Genomic DNA, 24,258 nt, shown 5'->3' on the forward strand with positions numbered 1-24,258 from the left:
CGTTCACTGTTCCAAAAGTCTTCACAATAGACAGTATTCAGCACTTAATCACCAAATGCTCTTCCATGTGCCCGGGATGTGTTGCAGAATAACTGAAATGACAGCCCATTAAATCCTAAAGTCTGTCCAAGTTATTTACCGACAAAGGGCAGAGTGGCGAATTGGATGTCCCTTGAACAATCCACCGAGCCTAAATATTGTTTCCATTTACTGGAACTAAAGCTTTATATTTTTTATGGATGACATCCATTATAAGTCTTTCTTCAGCAACAATACAATATTAAGATGACTTTCCCCCCCCTTTCTTTTGGTGTTGTATGTGACCATGCATCTAGTGCTGGCACCGAAAGGCTTGATTCTGGTTTCTCTATTCCAGTATGTCCAATCATCCTGACAGAAGGGCAAGATGGGGGCACAGCAACTCAGGCATTCCTCACTGTGCTGCTCAATGAACACCAGCTAATGATCACAGCCAAGGGAACAAGGTAAGTGCAGGCCTGTAATCAGTCCACTGAGGCCCTGCTTACACGTCTGCTGTGACCAGGTATTGAGGTGAATTGGTAAGTGGTTGGTTACTGAGTTAATAAATATCTGACTGGTCCTAAGGTCTTGTGGTAGAATGGAAAAGTAGAACCAACCAATGCTTCATGGTCATGGTCACTGCCATCTTTAAGGCAGAAAATATTTACCTTAAACTAAGCCTATGATTGAGTTGCTCCATCTTACTTTCAGCCATCCCCTAGAGCACCAGTTGGTAAATCTGGCCTGCTGCTTATTTTTGTAAATAAGGTGTTTTTGGAAGACATTTTCTACACCCATTCATCTGTATATTGTCCATGGCTGAGTGGCAGAACTGAGTAAATAGTGACGACACGAGACTAAGTGCTCACTATCTGGTCCTTAACCAAGAAAGTTTACTGACTCTTGCCTTATGTAATTTATTTTTCCTTTCTCTATAACAATAGCACAATAAATGCATAGCTCCATGATCAACAGATCTCCTAAGCACTGAATGTTTCCAATAATGATAGATAAAGAATGCTAGCCAGACAGGCTTCATTTTCTTTTTTTAATTACCTGAAGATTATAGGACATCACCCTTCTCTTTCAAATCTTTTTTGCAGAAGACTGGAGAAGAGAAAGGGACTCTTCTTCTCTGTATAAATGTCTAAAGTCAATAATCCTTGACCACTAGGCTGCCTGCTGGTTGCCAACATTTGTGGCTGGCTTTTGGCCCATAGTGGCATGGAATTAACCTGAATTTTCAATTAGCAATAACCGCGCCTCGGATAAACCTCATTGGCTACGATACTGCCACTGCACAAAGCTTAACCTGAATTTTCTTGGGAGGAGAAAAAGGAGGAGCATTTGGTCGTGTAGACCGTGATTCTGATTCCATGAAATGTGCATTTAAAAACAAACACGGACACCATCAGTCATTAGGGAAATGCAAATCAACAGTACTTCACATCCACTGGGGTGGCTAAAATAAAGACATATAGCAAGTGTTGGTGAGGATGTGGAGAAATCCCATACAATGCTGATGGGAATGCAAACTGGTGCAGTGGTTCTGGCAAAAAGGTTGGCAGCTCCTCAGAACTAGAAAACTGGACTTACCCTGTGACTCAGCAATTCTACTCCTAGGTATCTACTGAGAGAACTGAAAACCCATGACCACCCAAAAACTCGAACACGAACGTTCATAGCAGTATTATTGATAACAGCCACAAAGTGGAAAAAAAGTGGACATCTATCGATTGATAAGCAGATAAACAAAATGTGATATATCTGTACAATGATATATTCTTTGGCCATAAAAGGGAAAATTCTGAGATATATTCCAGTATGGATGAATTTTGAAAATATTAAGCCTAAATATTACACTGAAAGAAGCCTGATACAAAAAGGCATTTATTGTATGATTCCCTTTACATGAAATATCTAGAATAGGTAAATCCATAGAAAGTTGCCTTGGGCTGGGAAAGCGGGAGGGGGGAAAAAGAAAGGGAGGAAGAAGGAGTGACTGAGTGACTGCTCATGGGTATGGACTTTCTTTATGGAAGTGATAAAACTATTCTGGAAGTAGACAGTTGTGATGATTGCACAACTTTGTGAATATACTCAAATCCACTGAAGCGCACACTTTAACAATAATAAACTTTCTAGCATGTGAATGAAATATCAGTAAAGCTGTTATTAAAAAAACGACAAACAGGGATGCTACTGCACAATAAAAAGGAATGAGCTACGGACAGATGCTACCACATGGATAAATCTTAAAATCCTAATGTTCTGTGACAGATAAAAGCATATCAGAGGCTGCCTGATATTGAGGACAGGGGAAAGAATTGACTGCAAAGGGTCATGAAGGAACTTTCTGGGGGTGATGAAAATGTTCTAAAACCAGATTATATAACTATATAACTATAACCATGACTGTAACTCTAAATTTATTAAAATTATTGAATTGTACATTTATGGTAGCTATATTTTATGATATGTATGCTATGCCATAAAAAAATAGGAACCCTTGATAGACCACTGGTAGAAATTAACATGGTACCTACATATAGTCACTCTGGAAAACTGTTCAGCGGTATCTATCCAAATCTGAACATATATGTGTCCTCCGGGCTGCCACCACTGTACCCCCAGGTTCTTACCAATCAAGATGTGTCCATATGCTCATCAAAAGGCATGGTCAAGAATTTTCATCATCACCTAAGCTTGGAAATAATCCATACGTTCATGTATATGGAAGTGGATAAATTCAGGTAGAGACGCACAATGAAATTCAGCAATAAGAACAAAGCACAACCACATGGAACAGCATAGATGACCCTCAAAATGAGTGTAGAGCAAAAAAAAAAAAGCAAGATACAAGAAAGGACAGAGTGGAAAATTCTATTTCTATGAAATTGAACAACAGGAAAAGCTAATTCATGGTCGTGGTGACTCTTGGGAATGGATAGTTACTAGGAAGAAGGAGATGAGATGCTCCTGGGAAGCCAGTGATGTAGTTTCTTGAGCTGGGGGTTGATTATTCAGATGTATTTGGGTGGTGAAAATGCATCATGTTGTGCACGTTATTACCTGTGCACTTTTCTGTATGTTACACTCCAGTAATATGCTCAAAACACAAATAGAATTATACCTACATCTTTCTCTGCTTCTGAAAAGATCACTAAACATTTTAATATTCACACATTTTAGGAGTCAGCAATACACACCATGATAATTGCCACAAAACCCTGTAAAATGAAGAACTGATTTTATTTAGGATGGGTCCATGGCTCTGCTCAAAAATCAGAGAAAGCCCATTCAGTAGAAGATCTTGCCCCCTCTGACAATTTAGCGTGACAAAAACCATTATCTTCTGTAACTTTTTTGGGTAATACAGGCCACGCGTTCCCTCTGCACAGCTGATATATCGTATACTCAGCCCATTTTTTAGGAGAGAGCTCTGTAACTGTCATAACCTCAGCAATTCTGAGCTCCCAGATCTTGCATTCACTTGTGATAGAAATTCGTCATCCCCCACATGTCCTCCGCATTCACCTCTCACAAAACATCCAATCCCTCTGAGATTCCTCTTTTCTCAAGCAGGTTCTCTTGGGAGAAAGCTCTCTCGAGCTTGGTCGTTTTCCTTATTTTTAGCTTGGTTAAAAAACAAAATCAGCCCAAGTGAGGTTTGTTATGCCAGCCAACCTAAGACATTTCCCAGGTTTGCGTGCTTAACCCACCCATTGTTCCCAGCTGACAAATGACGCCCTTGACAAAGCGTCAGCTCCAAATTACTTGAATCTCAAGCGTTTCTTGATGGCGTCTGGCCAGACTAGCTTCTCTCACCATCCTCAAACAAAATCACACAGACAGGAAGGAAATGATCACATTCTTAAGCTCTTTTTCCTCTTCTGTTAGCTTCTTTTCAGATATGAGCCTGGAAAATGGGCTCATTCTTATCATCAAAGTGCACATCAATGCAGTTATTTGTGGAATAAATCTCCCCTGTTCCTACAAAAGGTCATATGCCAGTAAACTGGTTCTTTTTTATTGGGGACGGGAGCACTCTTGAAACAAAATGTCCCCGTGTAACTTACCCCAATAAAAATCCCACAGTCCGTGTCCATTGCTGATTAATGATGCAAACTCTTCCCATATTCCCCAAGCTCACAATTTCAGAGAAGAGCACTGGCTTAGGAAAGAACCATCTCTTCACACCCAAAGGAAACTCCTCTTATCCCTTCCTCCCTTCCAACTCCTGGGACTTTGATCAGCCTTATTCTCTAAGTGTTTCCCTGAGCTCAAAGCCACAATGAGGACAAATTACAGAGCTTGAAGTTGAGCTGTGAGGGTAGGCTCTGACTTTCTAGTTTCCTGGGAGAGAAATTTACGTTCAGTTCACATGAGAATGTAGAAATAAGGGCAGCCCGGATGGCTTAGTGGTTTAGCGCCGCCTTCAGCCCGGGGTGTGATCCTGGAGACCCTGGATCGAGTGCCACATCAGGAGCCTGCTTCTCCCTCTGCCTATGTCTCTGTCTCTCTCTGTCTCTAATGAATAAATAAATAAAATCTTTAAAAGAAAAAGAGAGAATGTAGAAATAGAGAAAGATGAAGATGCCTGAAAATAACAAACTCATGTTTATGGGACGTGGGAACCAAACTGTTAAATAGTGGTTTAGAAAAAAGCCATGTGATGACTGGTAGAGGGTGGAGAGCCAGAGGGGTAGGTTTGCCTGGTGCGGAGGTGGGATGGGAGGTCAGATGTCGGATGTTGGTAAGGAGGTAAGGACGCTGCAGGGAGGGTGCAAGAGGCAAGTCAAAGGTGCTGATGCCTGAGGTTAGAGATGGCATCCTGAGCCCAAAGCCCGGAGGTGGGGGTTGGAGGGCAGGTAAAAAGTAAGGCGGCCAAAAGCTTCCTTTAGACACTAACTAGTTAGTGTTGATGTTATCAGGTAAAAATACCAACAGAATGACTGACGTATTACTAGTCAAAAGGGCAATTCTGAACATATCTATTTAACTGAAGCTATTTCCACAACTGCTTCTATTTATCATCCAGACAAGTCTCTTTTAGCAGAGAAACATATGCTCTTAACACCAAGTTCCAACTCTTGGCTGGTTTGGAACTCCTCTTAATTTTAAGTAATTTATGATACGGAATCTTCCTCCGGGCAAGGGCACTTAATCCAAATATACCTTTAGAGGCTTCTGTCCCCAGTGGGTTTTCTAAGAAGTCTGTCATGTCATGGTTCCAGGCGTCATGGACCGCAGACTTGGACACCACCCTGTCATTCAGACCTTGCTGTGGCCGGAAGTTATTTCTCAGATACTCCACTGACTTGACGTGGTCCTGCTGCTCCGTGGTGAAGATGGAGTAAAAAGCCTCGAGCTAAACAGAGAACCAGAGAGGGGAGAAGAAAAAAAAAAAAAGACCAAGAATGAGAATAGCTACATGGGACAGGGGGTGGGCAGGGGGTGACAAGAACACAAAATGGTAGGACGCACCCAGTGCCAAGGCGGACAAACCCAGCAGGCCATAGGCCGCCTCCCGGAATCACTGCCAACGGGCTTATCCGGCTGTGATTTGTGTCCTGCCAGCGAACCAGGCCAACACTCCACTGGAGGGCTGCACAGAACTCTTATAGTTTGTGTCTCAGCAAAGGGTTCCAGTCTTTCTGCTCTGCCCCCTGGCAAGACCTTTAGTATTGTGGGAAGGAGCACAAGGTTACGGTGAAACTGGCACGTTCTGAAGCCAGACTACCTGGGATGGAAATTCTAGCTTCACAGATCCACTGCTCTGTGGCCTTGAGAAAACCACTTAACTGCTCTGAGCCTCAATCGTTCCTCAAACAGAACAGTGATGATTACAGCAGCATCTACCCCGATAGGGTCTGTGCCAGGATGAAATGAGAGTCCATGTGCAGTGCTTAAAACAGTCCCTGGCACAGAAGAGCTCAATAACTACTAGTGATTCAGTTCTTACTAAGCATCTTCTTACGTATGTACCAGGGATCCAGTTCAGCAAAGTTGCTAAGGCATAAAGCTGCTAAATGCGTGGCTCATGAGGTAACTGCCCAATTTCAAGACTTACCAGATGGGTAATCATAGTCCAACTACTAAAGCATCAGTAACTCAGCATATATAAACATTTTATATATATATATATATATACTATATATATATTTTATACGAAACAGATATATGAGCAACTTATAAGATCACTGAAAAGATTAAGATATGTGTAAATTATTTAGCAGCCAGTAAGTCCATGATAAGGATTAGTTGCTATCATTAATATTCATATTATTAAAAAACACTTTCCACAGACTAGATAGAGACCAAACCTTTAAGGAAAAGCAAAGAAAAAAAAATCAGGACTCCAGGATGTTTTCATTATTAAAAAGGATTCTCTGTGGCCCTCAATCTTCTTCTTATTAAAAAAAACAACAATAACAAAGCAATCTTTTACAATATAAGAGGAATGAAGCTGGGGCTGGGTGCCAGAGATCTGTTCTCAGCGGACTACAGAGTTATCCTGGTTCACCAAAGAAATAAAGTTAATCTAAAATGTTCAGCCATGGAAAATACTAACTCCTTGAAGGGAGGGATGAAAATGGAATGAAAAAGCGAGAAACTGAATGAACTCTTTCTGGCCCATTTGGCTCCTTGAATACCAAATCAGAATCCTTTCTGCAGGAGAGAATTACAAGATGAGAGATGTCAGATGCTTCCCAAGCAGGCACCAAGTAGCTGCTCTAAGCTTTTGGGGACCAGAAGGCAGCCAACACCAATGTTAAGTATGCAAGAAGATTTAATACTATGTTGCTTTCTCTCTCACTCACTCTCTCTTTTTTTAAGTAGGTTCCACACCCAACGTGGGGCTTGAACTCAAGATCCTCAGATCAAGAGTCAGATGGTTTACCAACTAAGCCAGCCAAGCACTCACAACCTGGGTTTCTGGACTGTCATCTTTAAGATCTGAACAAACTTCAGTGTTTCTCAAATAGCTTCAAAAATTGACCTGCTTGATCTGAAACTCCCTCCTCTGCATGAGAAACCAATGAATGTGCATAGTGACCACAGCCAAGAAAAATCATTTAAGTATCTGGATTCACCTATCATTCCACCTCCCCTCCAATTCTCCTGCAAATGTAAAGTGATAATAAACCATGAAACCTTTTCTGCTTTTTCATCAAGGTAACAGAGCCACAATGATCTCACAACCAGCCTAAAAGCAAAAGTAGCCTGGTGGTACTAAGGTGTTATTTCAATTCTCTGCTAGTCACATAACTTTCTAACACTCCTATGGTAGCTATTCACAATTGCCTTTCTTCCCATTCTTCCCATTCCTCCTTGTGATGCTTGCTATTTATTTACAGTGGAGAGGGGTACCTGGGTCACTCAGTCCCTTGGGCATCTGCCTTCATCTCAGGTCATGATCCCAGGGTCCTGGGATGGAGCCCAGTCAGCCTTTCTGCTCACTGGGGAGCCTGCTTCTCCCTCTCCCTCTGCCTCTCCCCCTGCTAGTGCTCACTCCCTCATACTTGCTCTTTCTTTCTCATAAATAAATAAATAAATAAATAAATAAATAAATAAATAAAATCTTAATAGTGAAGAGAGAACAATAAAAGCAGAAAAATTAAAATTGAACTGTTTACTCTGCCAAATGTGACCACTTAGATGAAGGTAATTGGAGGTATTGAAAAAATCAAATCTCAACCTGGCAATGTGTACTCACTTGATAGGACAACCCAAATCAGAACTGAACACATCGAAAACCTGAGAGAAGATTTCAGATTTTTCTTTTTTTTAAAAAAGATTTTATTTATTTATTCATGAGAGACACAGAGAGAAAGAGAGGCAGAGACACAGGAGAGGGAGAAGCAGGCTCCACGCAGGGAGCCCGATGCAGGACTCGATCCCGGGTCTCCAGGATCACGCCCTGGACTGAAGGCAGCACTAAACCGCTGAGCCACCCGGGCTGCCCAGATTTCAGATTTTTCATAGAAAAAAGTAACTTGGAAAATTACATGGAAGGAATTAACAAAGACCCTCTGGTGACTGTCTAGGGAAAGACCAACCAAAATGATTAAAGGGATGGAGGATTAATCCCGTGTGGAAAGGTTAAAGGAAGTGGAAGTGTTTAGCCTGAAGAAAAGGCAAGTTAGGAGTAATTTGATTAAAGGCCCTTGTATGTGGAAGATGCTGACCAGCTCTTCTCCAATGTCTAGAGAAGGCCAAAAAGAGGAAATTGGTTTAAATTAAAGCCTTAGAGACGTGAGTTGAATAGAAGGAAGAATTCCTTAACTTTCAGGGTGATTTAAACAAAAATGGCCAGGCTGCTATACATAGCAAGTTAGACCGGAAATTTTCTGGAAGAGCAGCCATCTGTCCTGAAATAGTTTAATCTCTGAGATGCCAGAAAAGGATGGCCTCGGAGACTGTCTCGGCAATCTGACTCTAAGGTTTGTTTATTCTCTTTAAGACTTGCTTCTTTCACAGCTAGCATTTAGTTCTCCCAAAAAGTTTATTTCTGATGCTTCAGGAAAGAATTAGTCATATAACTGTAAAAAGAGGCAGGTTCTGAATTTAACACAAAAATGCTTTTGCTTAAATTACTCTTACAGCTTAATGACATGCTATGGCTTAAAAGCTCCGCTGCTTCCTTGTCATTAACTCAACTTGCCCAGAGATTTCCAAGGAAGGATGTGACGGTTCTCGGAGTGAACTGATGACCTGGACGATATTATATTGTCAACTGGATCATAGCTTTGCTTGACAGTCATACAAAAGAGGAAAAGGAGGTCAAGCTTAGCAGACTCATCAAATCTCCTTTGGTATGTTGACAGCATTCACTAAAACCCTGTCATTCCTCTAGGTTGAAAGAAAATCGTCAGTGGCCTCTTTCATTGTACTTAGCATATGTGGCCATTGAGCGGAAACCACCACGATCCCTAGATTGGCAAGGGGAGTCTATGTTGTCACTTTGGCAGGTGAACAGTGACACTCTGGGTGAGAAGTCCACTGATAAGTCATTACACAGCTACTGCCAGTTGTCCCTCGATCCTTACCCTTGCCTTGTAACCACACTCGATAAAGGTGAACTTGACTACCACCCGGACCTCCACTTTCTGATTCCAAGGGACACCATTTACAGAGGCTACGATGAGAAGAGTTGCGCAGCATGGCAGGACTCCGTAACTGCAGCTATAGGACAAACTACTCTCCAGATCTGCTTAATGGCAGCACAGCGATCTTCTTAAAATACACACGAGATGCCATCATGAAACCTCTGTTCAAAAAGTTTCAGGGGCCTTCAGTTCTAACGGTAGGGCCCGAAGGATCCGACCTGAGCCTACTTCTCCAACCTCAGAACTCTTACTCTTGCTACCTGGGTTCAAAACCCTGTTTTCAATCCCCACAAGCTAAATGTGTGACCTTGGTCAAAGTATTTGATGTTTCTATGCTTCGGTTTTCTTACTTGTACAATAGAGATAACATTAACACCCACCCTGTGTGGGTTTTCTTACTATTAAATGAGTTACTATATATAATGTGCCTGGAATAATTCCTGGCACACGGTAGATATTCACTAAGTACTATTATCATTACTATTACTATTCTTATTTTATGAGGAATGTGGTAACTATGACTGTATTATAAGCTTCCAACACCTGTAAGATGTTCTATTTGCTGTTCCCTCCTTCCCTCCTCAGAATGTCTATTTATCAAATGCATTCTGTGACAGGTACTTTGTTAGGGAATTTAAAAACATCACTTTGGTTTCTGACGTGTTTTAGTTTATTTTTTTTTTCCAAGATGTTATTCCTTTATTCTTGAGAGATGGAGAGAGAGAGGCAGAGACATAGGGAGAGGGAGAAGCAGGCTCCCTGTGGAGAGCCTGATGTGGGACTCAATCTCAGGATCCTGAGATCACAACCTGAGCCACGCTCAACCAGAGTCACCCAAGTGCCCCTTGTTTTAGTTAAAAAACAATAACATGGGATCCCTGGGTGGTGCGGTTTGGCGCCTGCCTTTGGCCCAGGGCGCGATCCTGGAGACCCGGGATCGAATCCCACATCTGGCTCCCGGTGCATGGAGCCTGCTTCTCCCTCTGCCTGTGTCTCTGCCCCCCCCTCTGTGACTATCATAAATAAATAAAAATTAAAAAAAAACAATAACATTAAGGTAACATTATTAACAACACTATTATTACATCATTAACGCTAGCAGCTGATATTTATTAAGCGTTTATTATGTGCAAGGTACTGTGATAAGAGTGTTAAGTACTTTACTTAATCCTCATAGAAGACTCATAAGATTGGTTGATTATTGTATCATTACCATTATTTTTGACTAATGAGGAAACTGGGCTTAGAGACTTTACATGACCTGAGTGACTGGGCCCCCTGGTTGAGCATGCTACTCTTAGTTTTATCTTGGGTCATGATCTTGGGATTGCGGAATCGAGCCCCCATCGGGCTCTAAGTTCAGTGTGGAGTCTCCTTGGGATCTCCCTCTCCCTCTGCCTCCCCCCCCAACCACCCCTGCTCTCGTACATGTGCACACGAGTATGCTCTCTCTCTCTCTCTCCTCTAAAAAAAAAAAGAGCTGAAGTGAGGATTAGAAACCTAGTCTCTATGACTCTGTCATGGCCTCAGCCACTTCACGTCATATGCATAAAAGGCCTGCAGCAATATTCCTGGAAAGAAACACTGCAATGGAGTTACTCAATGTGGTAACAGAAGTCCCTAAAGAGTTCCTTCTAGCTGACTCTGAAAGACCACTCATGCAGGGCACCCACCACTGGCAACATAAATCTATTTGTACTTTTCTGCACTCTGGACAGAAACATTTTCTGGCTCAACACAGAGGGAATTAAGACCCATGAACAAGATGGCAGGCACAAGGAGGGAAAGCTATGTGCCACACAAAGCCCATGCTTTTATTCACCTTTTCTTTTCCAGAGGCAAGTAATAAACACACTTGGATTTATCTTTACTTTAACATAACTAATGAAGTCTTTATCATTTAGTAAAAATAAATTAAAGTTTTTATTTCTATAATGTAAAATTGACTTTTTAACTTTTGAAGTGAGCATGTAAAACATTTCTTTCTTTTATCCCTGCTTGGGGAGTTGTAATTGCATTTTAACTGGTGCTGTTTCAAGAACAATTTTAACCTTGAATTGCAAATGTGTTGGCTGGAAGTGTATATAAATCATTTCAACTTAGTTTTTATTATAAAAATATTACAGAGAATAATTAGTTTTTAATCTGTCGGTTCAAATCAAAGGAAAGTTGAAATCTATTCATGCTACTCGCGTGCAGCAAGAGCTCTCATCCACGAGATGTGGGGAAGGCACCATCATGGCTGAAGGAGAAAAATGAGAGAAAATCAAAAGTAATATAATTATGAACCATTAAAAGGCTGATGTGCACAATATGTCATAAGATAGGTATATAATGGCGGTTAAACAAAGTCAGAGTCCATTATAAACATAATAATAAACTCTGGGATAAGCATTAAGAACTGAAATGTCACACCTAAGGTCACAGAGACACTTCAGATTCACCACACATTTGAGGGGTGACAGGGCAGGTCCTACTTTGTTGCCTCATTATTAAATAAGACCAAAGTGATGGAATACTAAATTGCCAATAGCCTGTAGCATCCAAAGTTTTACTTATTGAACCATGGCTGTAAAAATAAAATACAAGAATAGCTAGCTAACCACAAGGATGTGTCTCTCCTGTAGCGATAGACAGTTTTGCATGAAGACAATTATAGAAAGGCCTTCAACAGAAAGAAATGAATTTAATCATAATTACCAAAGAAAGCTATCTGTTGGGATTAATAATGACATCTTCCCCCCACCATTTAAAAAACCCTCTCTATCCACGTGTACTGTGCATTACGTGGTGTTAGAACAGACACTTTCTGAATTATGGGATTCATTAGTTGTTGTGGCCTTGAGACAAACTTGAGGGCTGCGACAGCCAAGAGCCAAAGGTAGCTGTTATACCAGAAATGTGGTGAGCCCCCTATGTTGAAATGATAATAATTTGGATATACTGGGTTAAATAAAATATAATATTACAATGAGTCTCACCTGTTTCTCTTTATGTTTTTTTAATGTGGCTAACTAGAAAACTTTAAATCATGTGTATGCCTTCTGTTTTATTTCTATTGGGGAGTGCTGCCCTGGAGCCTGGGTGATCATTTGTTTATTTATTCTAAAAGATGACTTTTAAAAATTTGAGAGAGAGAGAGACTACAGAAGGAGAATGAGAGGGAAAAGTAGACTCCCTGCTGAGCAAGGAGCAGGGAGCCCAAGACCCTGAGATCACAACCTGAGCTGAGGGCAGATGCTTAACCGACTGAGCCATCCAGGAACCCCTGGTGATCATTTAATAAGAGCAACAAAAAAACTCCAGTCTAATGTCCTGTGCTCACCCTGTGGTGCCAGGCACTAGTCTAGGCATGCCACACACATTCCATCATTTAATCTTTATAATGACTCCAAGAAGTGGGTGTATTATTATCATCATCCCCATTTTACAGATGAAAACTGAGGCACAGAGAGTAAGCAGTGGAGCAGCATCTGGCTGAAAAATAGAGCCAGGAATGAAACCCAGGCAGGTTGGCTCCAAACAGAACATGGTTTTAATTCAAAAGAGTTTCTCTGCTCTTTATGATAGAGATAATATTGGTTTAAAAAAATGTATTGCAAATAAAGCTTTCCTAACTACTCCAGCTTATTGATAGAAAAAAAATTAAATATCCCAAAGCAAACAAACTAGACATCTTCATATTTATTTACTGCTTTTTTTGATAGAGCCTCTAAGAAGCACTTCAACAAAATTCATGCTAGGAAAAATTATAGGCAGTATCATATTTTAAACTACAGGAAGCAAACAGTCCTGGAAAGGGAAGGTTGGGATCGTTTCCAATGGCCAACACACCATCATTCGAGAACCACTGTTCTAGAAAAAAAACAAAAACAAAAACAAAACAAAACAAAAAACACATCCCTATACTGGATTCAGATCACCAGGTTCTCTGATTGATCATGAACATAACACAGGCACCATTTCAACATGCTAGTCTTGCTCCTTTGACTTCATAAACCAGTACTGAGAGTGCCAACATTTTGTTTGGATGATAAAGTCACAACATGATGTTTACCTACTACTTACAGTAGATGTTTAGTGGAACCAACCCCTTAAGCCACACTGACTGCTGGCCAACCAAGCCAACACATGATTCCATTAGCAATACTGTATTTAGATTGATATTACCACACGAGCAGGAGTCAGAGCTCACTGGCTACCATAGGGCTGGTTTCAATGTCCAGGGAGACTCACGAAAGATGCAAAATTAAGTAGTTGTTCATATCTGGAAGGCTTCAAAGAAATTCACATCATTCAAGTTCTCATACAAGTGCTAACCACTCCATTTTATGGTGAACACATTCTTGTTTTCACTCTTATAGGCACCTCCATTGTGTAAGACAGAAGAGAACAGAGGAAACAGTCTTTGCAGAAAGAGAAGGATGGGGAACCAGGAATGTTTTCTTTCTAACAGAAGCAGACATGGAATTCCGTCTACTTGCTTTTCCGCACTGGCTGTCTGCCTTTCTGAAATGAACATTCTGTGCTAACTTCCAAAAGAATGTTGGCAGGGTCAGGGTGGGAAGGTCTGAAGTGATAATACTTGGATGGCTAATGGTTTCCCTTCCAAGTGCTGACACCACCGTGACCTCCATGCAGCGTGCCAGCCAAGGATCCCGTTTAGCCACATGAAAATGAGCTGTTTTTCCTCTCTTGGGGGAAGGGGTGAGAAAGAGAGAGAAAGAGAGAGAGAGGAATAGGTGACACTGTGTCTGATAAAAGTATTGTCGAAGGATGGTTTATAGTAAAGAAACTGGGAAGCCAATATGACTAATTTATTTCTCCACTATTTCCTTGCAAACTACCTATAGATAAATCACATATTGGAAGTTACAGAGAAAAACTCCTCTACTGCTTCTGAGTGTGTGAGTCCTAGGATTATAAATAGATGTTAACCAAGCAGTTTCTAAGATGCCCAGTTACCAAATGTCAAAATGCTTCTAATTGACAAACACTTGACAAGACATCCAAGCCTACAACTCTGCCTTTTGTTTGGACTCACAAAATATCTGAAATTCTAATAAAACCCAGTACTAAACAATTACTGCTCTTTGCCTCTCCCCATCACGGAGTGTCCTGCAAAAGGAGTGGTCAGACTTGCATTTCTTAGCCTCATTATCTCAAGCCTTTGTATCTTTTAAGACAAAAACATCTATCTTAATGGACAAAAAGCAACCCTTTTCAAAGTCTTCTGCCCCAACCCTGGGGATATAAATATTTGGACTGCAATTTTACTTTATTTTCATAAAACAATGCTGGCTTCACCATTAGGAAGAAACTTCGTTTCCTATTTCATCATCTGCTTAATGCTGGCAGATCCTGTTCAGCAAATTGCTAGCACTTCTTTTGTCATCAGAGAATTAAAACAAAACAAAACAAAAAAAGATATCTCAAAGTAGAATGTCTGCCAACAGCAGTAAAGTCAGTAAGTCTGTTTGGCCTAACTTTGTTAGGGACAAGGTATCTCTCCTGCACATAGCTTCTAAACCTGCTCCATTTACCCCCAGAGGGGTAGCACTGGATGTTTTAGGAAGCTGCCTGGTGCCTTGGCTGGTTTATTTAAGGATGGACCCATGACCCAAGGACAGCCAAACGTTGGCAGACCAACATCTGTTCAGATCTACCTTCTTGAAAACTTGAAATAGGACCCTCACTATGGTCAGTTGGTAGCTGGCCCTTGAGTTGAAAGGTCAACTGGTACTAGAGAACCATATTTGGCCAGGTAACCAAAGAAAACAAACTAGGTGGGCATCTGAGTGCCTCAGAGGTTGAGCATCTGCCTGGGATTGAGTCCCACATTAAGCTCCCCGAGGGGAGCCTGCTTCTCCTTCTGCCTAGGTCTCTGCCTCTCTCTCTGTGTGTCTCTCATGAATAAATAAATAAAATCTTTTAAAAAGAAAAGAAAAAAACAAACTAGGAGTAAGAAGGGATGAGAATTTTGTAGAAGTACACAATCAATAAGCAGTGGCAGAAACTCCAAGATTTAAGAGCCTGCATGGCCCCTGATGGACAGAGAGGGCTTTGCTTCCTAGTTGCAGTCCTCTCCATCCCAGGATGCCTCGACTATTGTTTCCTTAAAATACTCCCCTTACTTAAGCTACTTTAAGTGGGTTTCTCTTTCTTAAATCCAAAACAGACCTGACTGGGACACCATCCAACCCTACTTCCCCCACTCCCTATTCTGTACTCTCTGCCTTTATTAGGAAAATCTTTGGACTATTCCTCATCTTAGCCAGATCCCTAATCTTGTGGCCTGTGTCTTCAGTTATATCACTGATACTACCTCATAATTCTACAACATCCCTTATTCCTATCTGTCACACTCTGGGAAGGCATTTCTATGAGCAGCTCTGATAAGAACTTTCCATTTTTGGATAGTCCTGCTTAATGGCTCAACTTCCCTTTCTTATAATCCTACTCAATGTTGCTGGCTCTATTTTCTGAAATTTTTCTTTTTAAATATTTTATTTATTTATTCATGAGAGATACAGAGAGAGACAGAGAGGCAGAGACATAGGCAGAGGGAGAAGCAGGCTCTATGCAGGGAGTCCGATGTGGGACTCGATCCCGGGACTCTGGGATCATGCCCTGAGCTGAAGGCAGATGCTCAACTGCTGAGCCACCCAGGCCTCCCTATTTTCTGAAATTATGGTGAAGAAACATACTCCTTTTCTACTTCAGTGCATGCTGCATTACAATGACTAATATATCCCCTCTAGGAAGTTTCTCCTTCTATCTATTATCCCTCATGAGGTTATTTCATGGCTCCCCACCCATTCCTACTGCCCCCTGCCCAGTGGCTCCTCTTCCTCTGACACAGAACCCAACCCCATTTCCATTTTACCAATTTCTAAATCCACCATCCTGGGAAACCAGCCCAGGACATACTCAGAAGTAGTATAATGGTCAGTCACATGGATTTTAGAATCAGACAAACCTGGGCTTTGTTTCTAGCCTCAACATTCATTAGCCATGAATTCTTGGGCATATTACCCAATCTCTCTAGGCCGTGTCCTTATGTGCACCATCTCAGTGCAAAAGCCATTTCTCAATGCTGTTTGACCAGTAAGATGGCCATATGTAAGGGCTTAGTAATCAATGATATTCACTCTTTCATTTCATTTCATCATGTATACAAATCTCTCCCTTTAATGAACTTTGGTAGATTTAGTAGTTCAGAACATCATCTTTGGGATCAGACACTATGACTGTGGTCCTGGGCAAGTTAGCTCATTTCTGTACCTCTTCTCTATAAAATGGGGAAACAGAGTACTGTTGTTCTTGAGGATTAAATGAGTGAACACATATATAGAGTTTAGAAGATTTTCTGGCACAAGCTGTCATCATCATTGAGGACAGCTATTCTCACCTCAAGATCGAATACTTACCTAATACCTGATTTTATAGTTGCAGTTCTCCTCAACCAGTTAATTTGTGGTGGAGACACCATGTTCTATATGTTATAATTCTTGGGTTCAAAAACATGTTTGTTGGAAAGAAAGAAGGAATCAATGGGAAGCAGAGGATCAAAAAAAAAAAAAAAGCACCTCTACTGGTATACTGTAGTAATGTTAAATGGTTAGGTCAACACAAAACAAGGGAACATAGAGGTCCCATTTGCAGCTGAACATCTACCTGATGGTAAGAGATGGGGACAGGCTTCCGGAAGACGATCCACTCCACAATTTCGCTACATGGTGGTGTGGTCAGAGAACCTGTGTACCGGTAATAGCTGCCCAGGGATGCAGGCAGGAGGTCCCGGAGGACGAAAGGATCCAGAAAGGTCTCCTTCTCTGTTTGGAGAAAGAAAGAAAAGAAAGGCACAATGATAAGTCATATTATGCTGCAGACTTAGAGTCAAAACCCCCAGCATGCTGGTGCCACATCACAAGCCTTATGTTTGTTTACATCCTGAGAAGCACTAGCATTTGGTGGTGGGAGGGCCACAGCAAACAAAGCAGTGTTTCCCAGGGTGTGTTCTGAGGCACCATGATGCACTGTATTTCAAGAAAAACGGGTTCCATGAAGAGCAAAGTTGGGAAACCTGAAGTCCCTGCCTCTCCCCACAGGAAACAGGCAAAACACTAGCACAGACAAGTCTCTGAGAAGTTCTGCAGAAAAAAAATGGACTTGATCTTATGTACCTACCCCTTCTCAATCTTGCTTCACCACTGAATGCTTCCCCATCTGATACTTAGGAATTAACAATCAGTGGCATAAATTCTGGAACAACCATGAGAGATTCAACATGAAAACTGTAAGCCAAGGGTAAAGTTCAACTCCAAAGTTGGATACATCTCATGATGGTTTCCCCCAACACCTATCCAAATCTAGGTGAACCCTACCCAATATCTAACCCTGAGCTTCTAAAATGGGGCCCTGAAAATAGGCTTCTTCTTTTTACAAAAGCAGAGGGATCTTTCTTTAAGTAGAAGAAATGATTATTTCACTTAAGACTTAAAAATGATACCTGACAATAACTCTATGAGAAAAAAAAAAAAAAAGATGTGTAAGGGGTTAGTACCAAGGTCACACAGCTCCTCAGTGGCAAAGCTGGGATATGAGTTCAGGCACTGTGACATCAGAGTTTGCACAGACAGCTCTGACACAGTTAATGAAGATGCTAACGTTAACTCAGTGAATACTGAGAGGTAGGGGCAAAAGAGGAGAAGAGCATTTGGGGCTGTGGGAACATCGTGTGCCAAGGTCCTGTGGCAGGAATAAACAGTGCAATGGAGTTTAGGGCGCTGTTTTATAGTTCTAATCAGGCTGGGTAGACCATTCAGCTTCTCTCCCAAATTGGAGAAGGCTCTACTCTCTCTCTGGGTCTCCAAAGGTCTAGCCCTGAATGAATTTAAGTCTGGGATTCCTTTTTTTAAAATCCATTTTTGGGATATAATAAGGCTATTATAGTCCTGATAATGGTTTGCTTTAGCTCCTTGATAGCTTCCACTATGGGGCCAAGGACATTCTTGGGGGGACCTCAGGGCTCCAAGTTACTTCCTGGACACATCTGTGTCTACAGGAATAGTCTTTCCAGGATCCCACCATCTCCATCCTCCTCTTTCTTTTTTTTTTTCTCTTTTTAAAAAGGTTTTATTTGCTTATTCATGAGACACAGAGAGAGAGGCAGAGACACAGGCAGAGAGAAAAGCAGGCTCCCTACACGGAGCCTGATGTGTGATTTGATCCCAGGACCCTGAGGTCATGACCTGAGTCAAAGGCAGATACTCAATCACTGAAGCACCCAGTGCCCACTTCCTCCTCTTTCATGCAAAATGACTGTACAGGTCTTTGGGCAGATGTGTATCCACAGACTGGAGAGATCTCTGTAAACTGGGTGATAATGCAAAAACCCCAACAGAAATCAACTCTTTTAAAACAATTAAACAGGCAATTTAGTTTTGGTAGAAATTAATTCAATAAAACTTAACATTTATTTAGCTTCATTACTATATGCCAGACACTATTCTAAGTGTTTACATGTTGCAAACATTTAAGCAGTACTTATTGTACATGCCAGGCCTTGTTCTTAGAGCTTTATAAAGATTAATTTATTTAATTCTTAAAATAGCCTCATGAAGTTGTCCTATTATTATCACCAATTTACAGACCTGGAATGTACAACCAGGTAGTTGGGTTTAGAATCCAGGCTTTTCTTATTTTTAACCATCACTATATACTTTCAATTTACACCACTATGGAGTATTTACTTTTAATACTCCAATTTTACGATGTGGAAATCAAGGCACAGAGAGTTTAAATGACTAAGCCAAAGGTCACTAGGGATTGGGGAAGGAGACACAGTTATTCGAGAAGCTCAGATTCCCATACAGGTTTTCAATTCTGTTTTTTAAAGGAAAAATTAAATATTAACTAATAAATGCAAAAGTCTTCAAATTACAGGGTTCTATAACCAAAATGACAAAAACGGGTTTTGTCTGGATAAAAGGCCGGAAATCACAGAATTGCCCCTCCGCCCACTGGCAAGTGTGGGTTTTAATTTAAACCTGGTTACCAGCAACCTAATGATGGGGTAAATCTCTGCAAGCGTGCTTGGCTGTGACTGGATTGGCTGGGAGCAGGAAAAATTTTGGCCTTTGCTTGCTGCTTCTGTGTTTCCTGAGCTATGTAAACAACCAACACGAGGCCCCAAGCAATAGAGGGAGCATAGGGCCTGGCATCAGAAACCACAAAATCACCATCTTCTTTTTCCCTCATGTTGTAGGTGAACTTGGCGTCGCACCACAGCACGCGAATCTGCCTTAAGATCAAGGGCTCCAGAATGAATGACCAAGAAAATCTTTAAGAGTTCCCTTAGAAGCCTGATCCAATATTAGGGCTGTAGTTGAGCACATTGTAGGCAGACCAGTAATGACAAGACCATACCCACAAGCCTGCACTAGCAAAGCCCCCACCTAGAGCAACCACTCGAGGAAGAGCCCCCGGCTTTAAGGAACGTAAACACCTGCCCCACCAATCTGAGGTGACTGGATTTCACAAGGGCATATTGTTTCAGCAGGATCAAGACTCCCATATAAGTTCTTGTACGGGCTTATGGTTTCGGCAGGGACTGATGGAAATTGAAGGTGTGACCACTGCCACAAATACAGAAGAATCTTTTTGGTCCTTGACTAACCCAAGGGCTTCAGAGGTAGGTTCTGGCTTTAAGTGATTATCAGGTGCAATCAGAAGGTGGCAGGGAGGGTAGATACAGTGAGAGGGACAGAGAAGGAGGCTTTGCTGTTTGTTGATCCTGCCATAGTCACCACCATTGGGTTGGGATTCTGAGACCTGGGAGGGGCTTAGACGACCCTAGTTCAGTTCCTTGGAGAGCTAAGGAACGCTTTATTCAAAACTTTACAGAGGAGGAGGCCAACTCAAACAGCTCAAATGCAGCCACTGTGGTTAAAGCTGAGCTAGGAACCTAGGAACACTTTGGAAACCACCAATTTAGTCCATTTCTTTAATTTTACTGCTGGGAAAATGGAAGACTACAGGGGAGGTCAAAAACTTGAGAACACAGAAACTCAGACGGGATCCTTTCTTGAAAGAATCTACTTAGGATCTGGAACAGTAAGCCTAGGAGCAGGAGCTGAAAGCTGAAATCCAATCACTGTCTTTGTCAGCATTTCTCCGTACCTACGGAAGCTGGGGAAGACAGCAGATTTTAAACTCCCAGGGTCCAAATCCCAACTCCTCCACCTGTAAGTTTTGTGATCTTAGTTACTGAAGCTTCCTAGGCTGTTGAGAGTCTGAAACATAATAAGCATCTCATAAATGGTACATATTATTCTTACTCTAATCCTTATTACTTGCATTACTATCATTATTTTTATTTTTCTAAACTGTCAAGCCCTAGCCCCTTACACCTAAAAAACCATACACTTCCTTTAATACTTGCATATGTGTCTTTCTTGTTTTTCCTTTTTTTTTTTTTTTTAAGCCTTCATTACTAGTGCCTTAAAAGTGCATCATGTCTGACATATTCTCCAGGTTAAAATTTCTTTGCCAAAGTTCTAGTGAGAGCTTTGGAACCAACTAATATTTAACAGCTGTGTGACTATAGGGAACGGTCTTAAGCTCTCTGAGCTACTTCCCTTATCTGTAAAATGGGAATTCTGAGAGTATTTACCCCTCAGGAAGGCTGTGAAAATTAAGCAAGCTCATAAATGTAAGGGGCTTAGCACAGTGCCTTGGGAGCCCTGATTTATCAAGGCAAGCACTTGGCTGAGAGCAGACCAGCTCACTTTGTGTTTTAAGCCAGGGATTGGCAAATGTTTTCTGTAAAGTGCCAGATAGTAAATATTTTAGGTTTTGCAGGCCAAGAGGCAAAATCAAAGATGTTATAGGAGTACTTACGTTAACAAATGCATTTCCACAACCTTATTAAAGATATTCAAAATGCAAATAACAACTGAGGATAATTTAAAATATATACATCTACCATGAGAAGAACAGAATTCTTTTTTAGGGAAATAACATTTCACTTAATTAGTGTTTGAATGTAAAAACCATTCTTAGGGCAAGGGTCATTAAACAAGAGTCACTGAAATGGATTTAGCTATCAGGCCACATTCTCCCCTACTTTCTTTTTTTTTTAAAGATTTTTTTTTATTTACTTATGATAGAGAGAGAGAGAGAGAGAGAGAGAGAGAGAGAGAGAGGCAGAGACACAGGCAGAGGGAGAAGCAGGCTCCATGCACCGGGAGCCCGATGTGGGATTCGATCCCGGGTCTCCAGGATTGCGCCCCGGGCCAAAGACAGGTGCCAAACCGCTGCGACACCCAGGGATCCCCTAAAGATTTATTTATTTATTTTAGAAAAAAGAGTATGAACAAGCAAGGGGAGGGGCAGAAGCAGAGAGACAATCCTGAAGCAGACCCTGCTGAGCGGGGCTCCATCCCAGGACCCTGAGATCATGACCCGGGCTGAAATAAAGAGTCGACCACTTAACCTTAAAGCTGAGCCACACACATGTCGTCCCTTCCTTGTTTTTTAAAGCAATTGTTTGGCAGGATATGTGTGTGGGGGGGGAGGTGTGCAAGTGTTAGAAAGTTATCATGAGGAGTGCCTGGGAGGCTCAGTTGGTTATGCATCTGCCTTTGATTCAGGTCCTGATCCCTGAGTAGAGCTCCCTGCTCAGTGGGGAGTCTCCTTCTCCCTCTCCTTCTGCAGCTCCCCCTGCTTGTGCTCTCTCTCTCTCTCTCAAATAAATAAATAAAACATCTTAAAAAAAGAAAAGAAAAAAGAAAAAAAAAAAGAAAAAAAGAAAGTCATCATGATAGCTAGAGCTAGAAGATGAGGGTAATGATTACTTCTTTTGTGAACATACATTACAGAATTAACTCTTGAGCTGTTTTCTTTACTCCTTGAATTTTCTAGCTCAAACTAAATATCAATTTGTACTCATCTTTCTGAAAATTCCATTTCCTGCTCAGTCCCATAGGCAGTATTCCACTGACAAATGGGGTGCTCATAACACTTAGTTGTAAGTTAGAAATAATTTTAGAGACAGTAGCCCTCTACTTCTAGCATTGGCCACAAAGCCCACATAAGCCACAGGGTGCTGAACAGGCTAGACTCAAGATGGGGATTTCCTGAGTGCAGCCACTTTTCAGGTGAAAACGTAAACTCTTCCATTAAGAAAATCTTAATTAAAAAAAAAAAAGAAAATCTTAATAAATGTAGGTATTATAAAGGGGAGGGAAGTGCTAGAGCCAGGTCCCTGGCTCTAGCCAGGATTTGAATCCTAACTGGTCTATTTAAAGGTCTCACCTAAGACAAATTGTTTAACGTCTCCTGTAACTGTATTCTGGTCTGCAAAATGGGATTACAATAGTGTCAAGCTCCTAAGTAGGTTAGATGAATAAATGAGTATTAAGTAGGTTACCGTTAGTTAAGGGCTTAGGAGAGTGTCTGGCACAGGATAAGTACATTTAAGTGCTTGTTAAATGGCTCTTGTTTTAAAAGGGCAGTTTGACTCTAAACCATCCTGATCAGGGCATGCTGCTTCCAACTTTTATCCAAATTAGTAATTTGAATTCAAAACATTCCTATCCCAGCCACTTACCTAGTTGAGAAAAATATTTGAAACACTCTATTTATACCTTCATTCATTCCATTAAACCATAATAAGCAGGTTCTGTGCATTACCAGATAAAGGAATTGAAAGGGAATGAATCTCATATTCCACTTTCAAGGATCCCAGCGCTGTATGCAGACAATATTATATTTTAATAATTAATTGTTCATCAAAGAAAAAGATGAAGAACAGGGATGCTAAATTCAAAGTTATTCAAATTGCAAAAATGAATAATGTATGACTTTTATATTAAATACACACTGTATTAAGTAGTCTACATTTCACCCAACTCTGTCTTTCATTTTAAAGCATTTTGCACGACAATATGAATAATCAGTTAGGGGAGGTTTATTTAGAAAGAGAAATACTTTATTTGAATGCAAACGGAGTATATCCGAAGATGATTAAATTTTTCTTATCAATTAGGAAATTTTGTATGAGGGCTTTAAAGTCATGGTCAACCATTAAACCCAGCGCGGCCCAGTTATCCTTGCAGTTTCCTTTCAACATTAAATTATATCTGGCTCAATTCTGTTCAATTCCTTATTTCTGATAGCAGTGCCAGGAGGCAATCTTTAATTAAAGAAAATTTGAAAGATTCAAACATGCATAATTGGATTAAAAATGTGATCATTAAAACATTAGATGATAATCATCTGATTGATTGCATTTTTCAGTGTGTTAATAACCTAATATTTTCAATGCTTTGGTTATATAGGAAGAAAGAAAGCCCTTTATAAGGTATGATGAACAATCAAAATATAGACGAGACCTATGCAGGAATCAGGAATCATGGAATCATACTGAAAACACACACAAGCACACATGCCCCAGTGAACAAAGTATTACATTGGAGGGTATATGGGGCAGAATGTGGTGGCCTCCAGGGAAAGAACATCTGTGCTACCCCTCAAACAAGCAGTCAACCAATTTTAGGGAAATATGTAAGATAAACAAAAGAAAGCCCAAGCTTCTGTTTTTAGCATGATGATTGTTTAGTTCTTCAGGATGCCCCAAAACTTCTCATAAGGAAAAGCTATTAAGTTTTCCTTAACCACTTAAAAGCATTGTGGTAGGAATGGTCTTCCACTCTGTGTTGGGGAGGGTAGCGAGAGCGTGACATTGGAAAAAACTGGGTCATAGGTCACTCTAAATGAGGGAAGAAGATTCATAACAGCGCTGCTCAAAGTTCATGTCCATGCACATCACCTAGATCGAGAGCTTGTTAAAATGTAGATTCTGATCCAGGAAGTCTGGGGTGGGGCTGAGAGTCTGCATTTTTAATAATGCTGAGCATATTAGAGTGGCCAGTTTCTGTGGGGACTGTATAAATGGGCCCCCACACTGCAGCCTCATCCACTGCTACTTCCTGACTCTTAGGTATAGCCACGCCACACTGCTCTCTGCCATCATCACATTACCCCGGGACCTTTGCACCGGCTCCTTGCTCTGCCTGAAACATTTCTTCACTGACATATTCATGACTGGTTTTAGACC

General features: G+C 41.1%; 1 protein-coding gene and 1 pseudogene across 3 annotated transcripts in view; both read right to left on the minus strand.

The window, feature by feature from the left end:
* The window catches only part of PTPRG (protein tyrosine phosphatase receptor type G), a 710,177-nt gene that overhangs the window by 132,048 nt on the left and 553,871 nt on the right, over positions 1-24,258 (minus strand). For all 3 annotated transcript variants that reach the window (XM_055343664.1, XM_055343663.1, XM_055343665.1), the window contains exons 7-8: positions 16,812-16,969; positions 5,200-5,392 (exon numbers count right to left, since the gene is read on the minus strand). In XM_055343664.1, coding sequence (XP_055199639.1) covers positions 5,200-5,392; positions 16,812-16,969 — 351 coding nt within the window. The remainder of the gene's footprint in view (positions 1-5,199; positions 5,393-16,811; positions 16,970-24,258) is intronic.
* LOC129522607 (U4 spliceosomal RNA) lies at positions 1,160-1,329 on the minus strand (annotated as a pseudogene).

Source organism: Nyctereutes procyonoides, unplaced genomic scaffold, assembly GCF_905146905.1.
Source record: "Nyctereutes procyonoides isolate TBG_1078 unplaced genomic scaffold, NYPRO_anot_genome, whole genome shotgun sequence".
In the NCBI taxonomy this organism is placed as follows: Eukaryota; Metazoa; Chordata; class Mammalia; order Carnivora; family Canidae; genus Nyctereutes; species Nyctereutes procyonoides.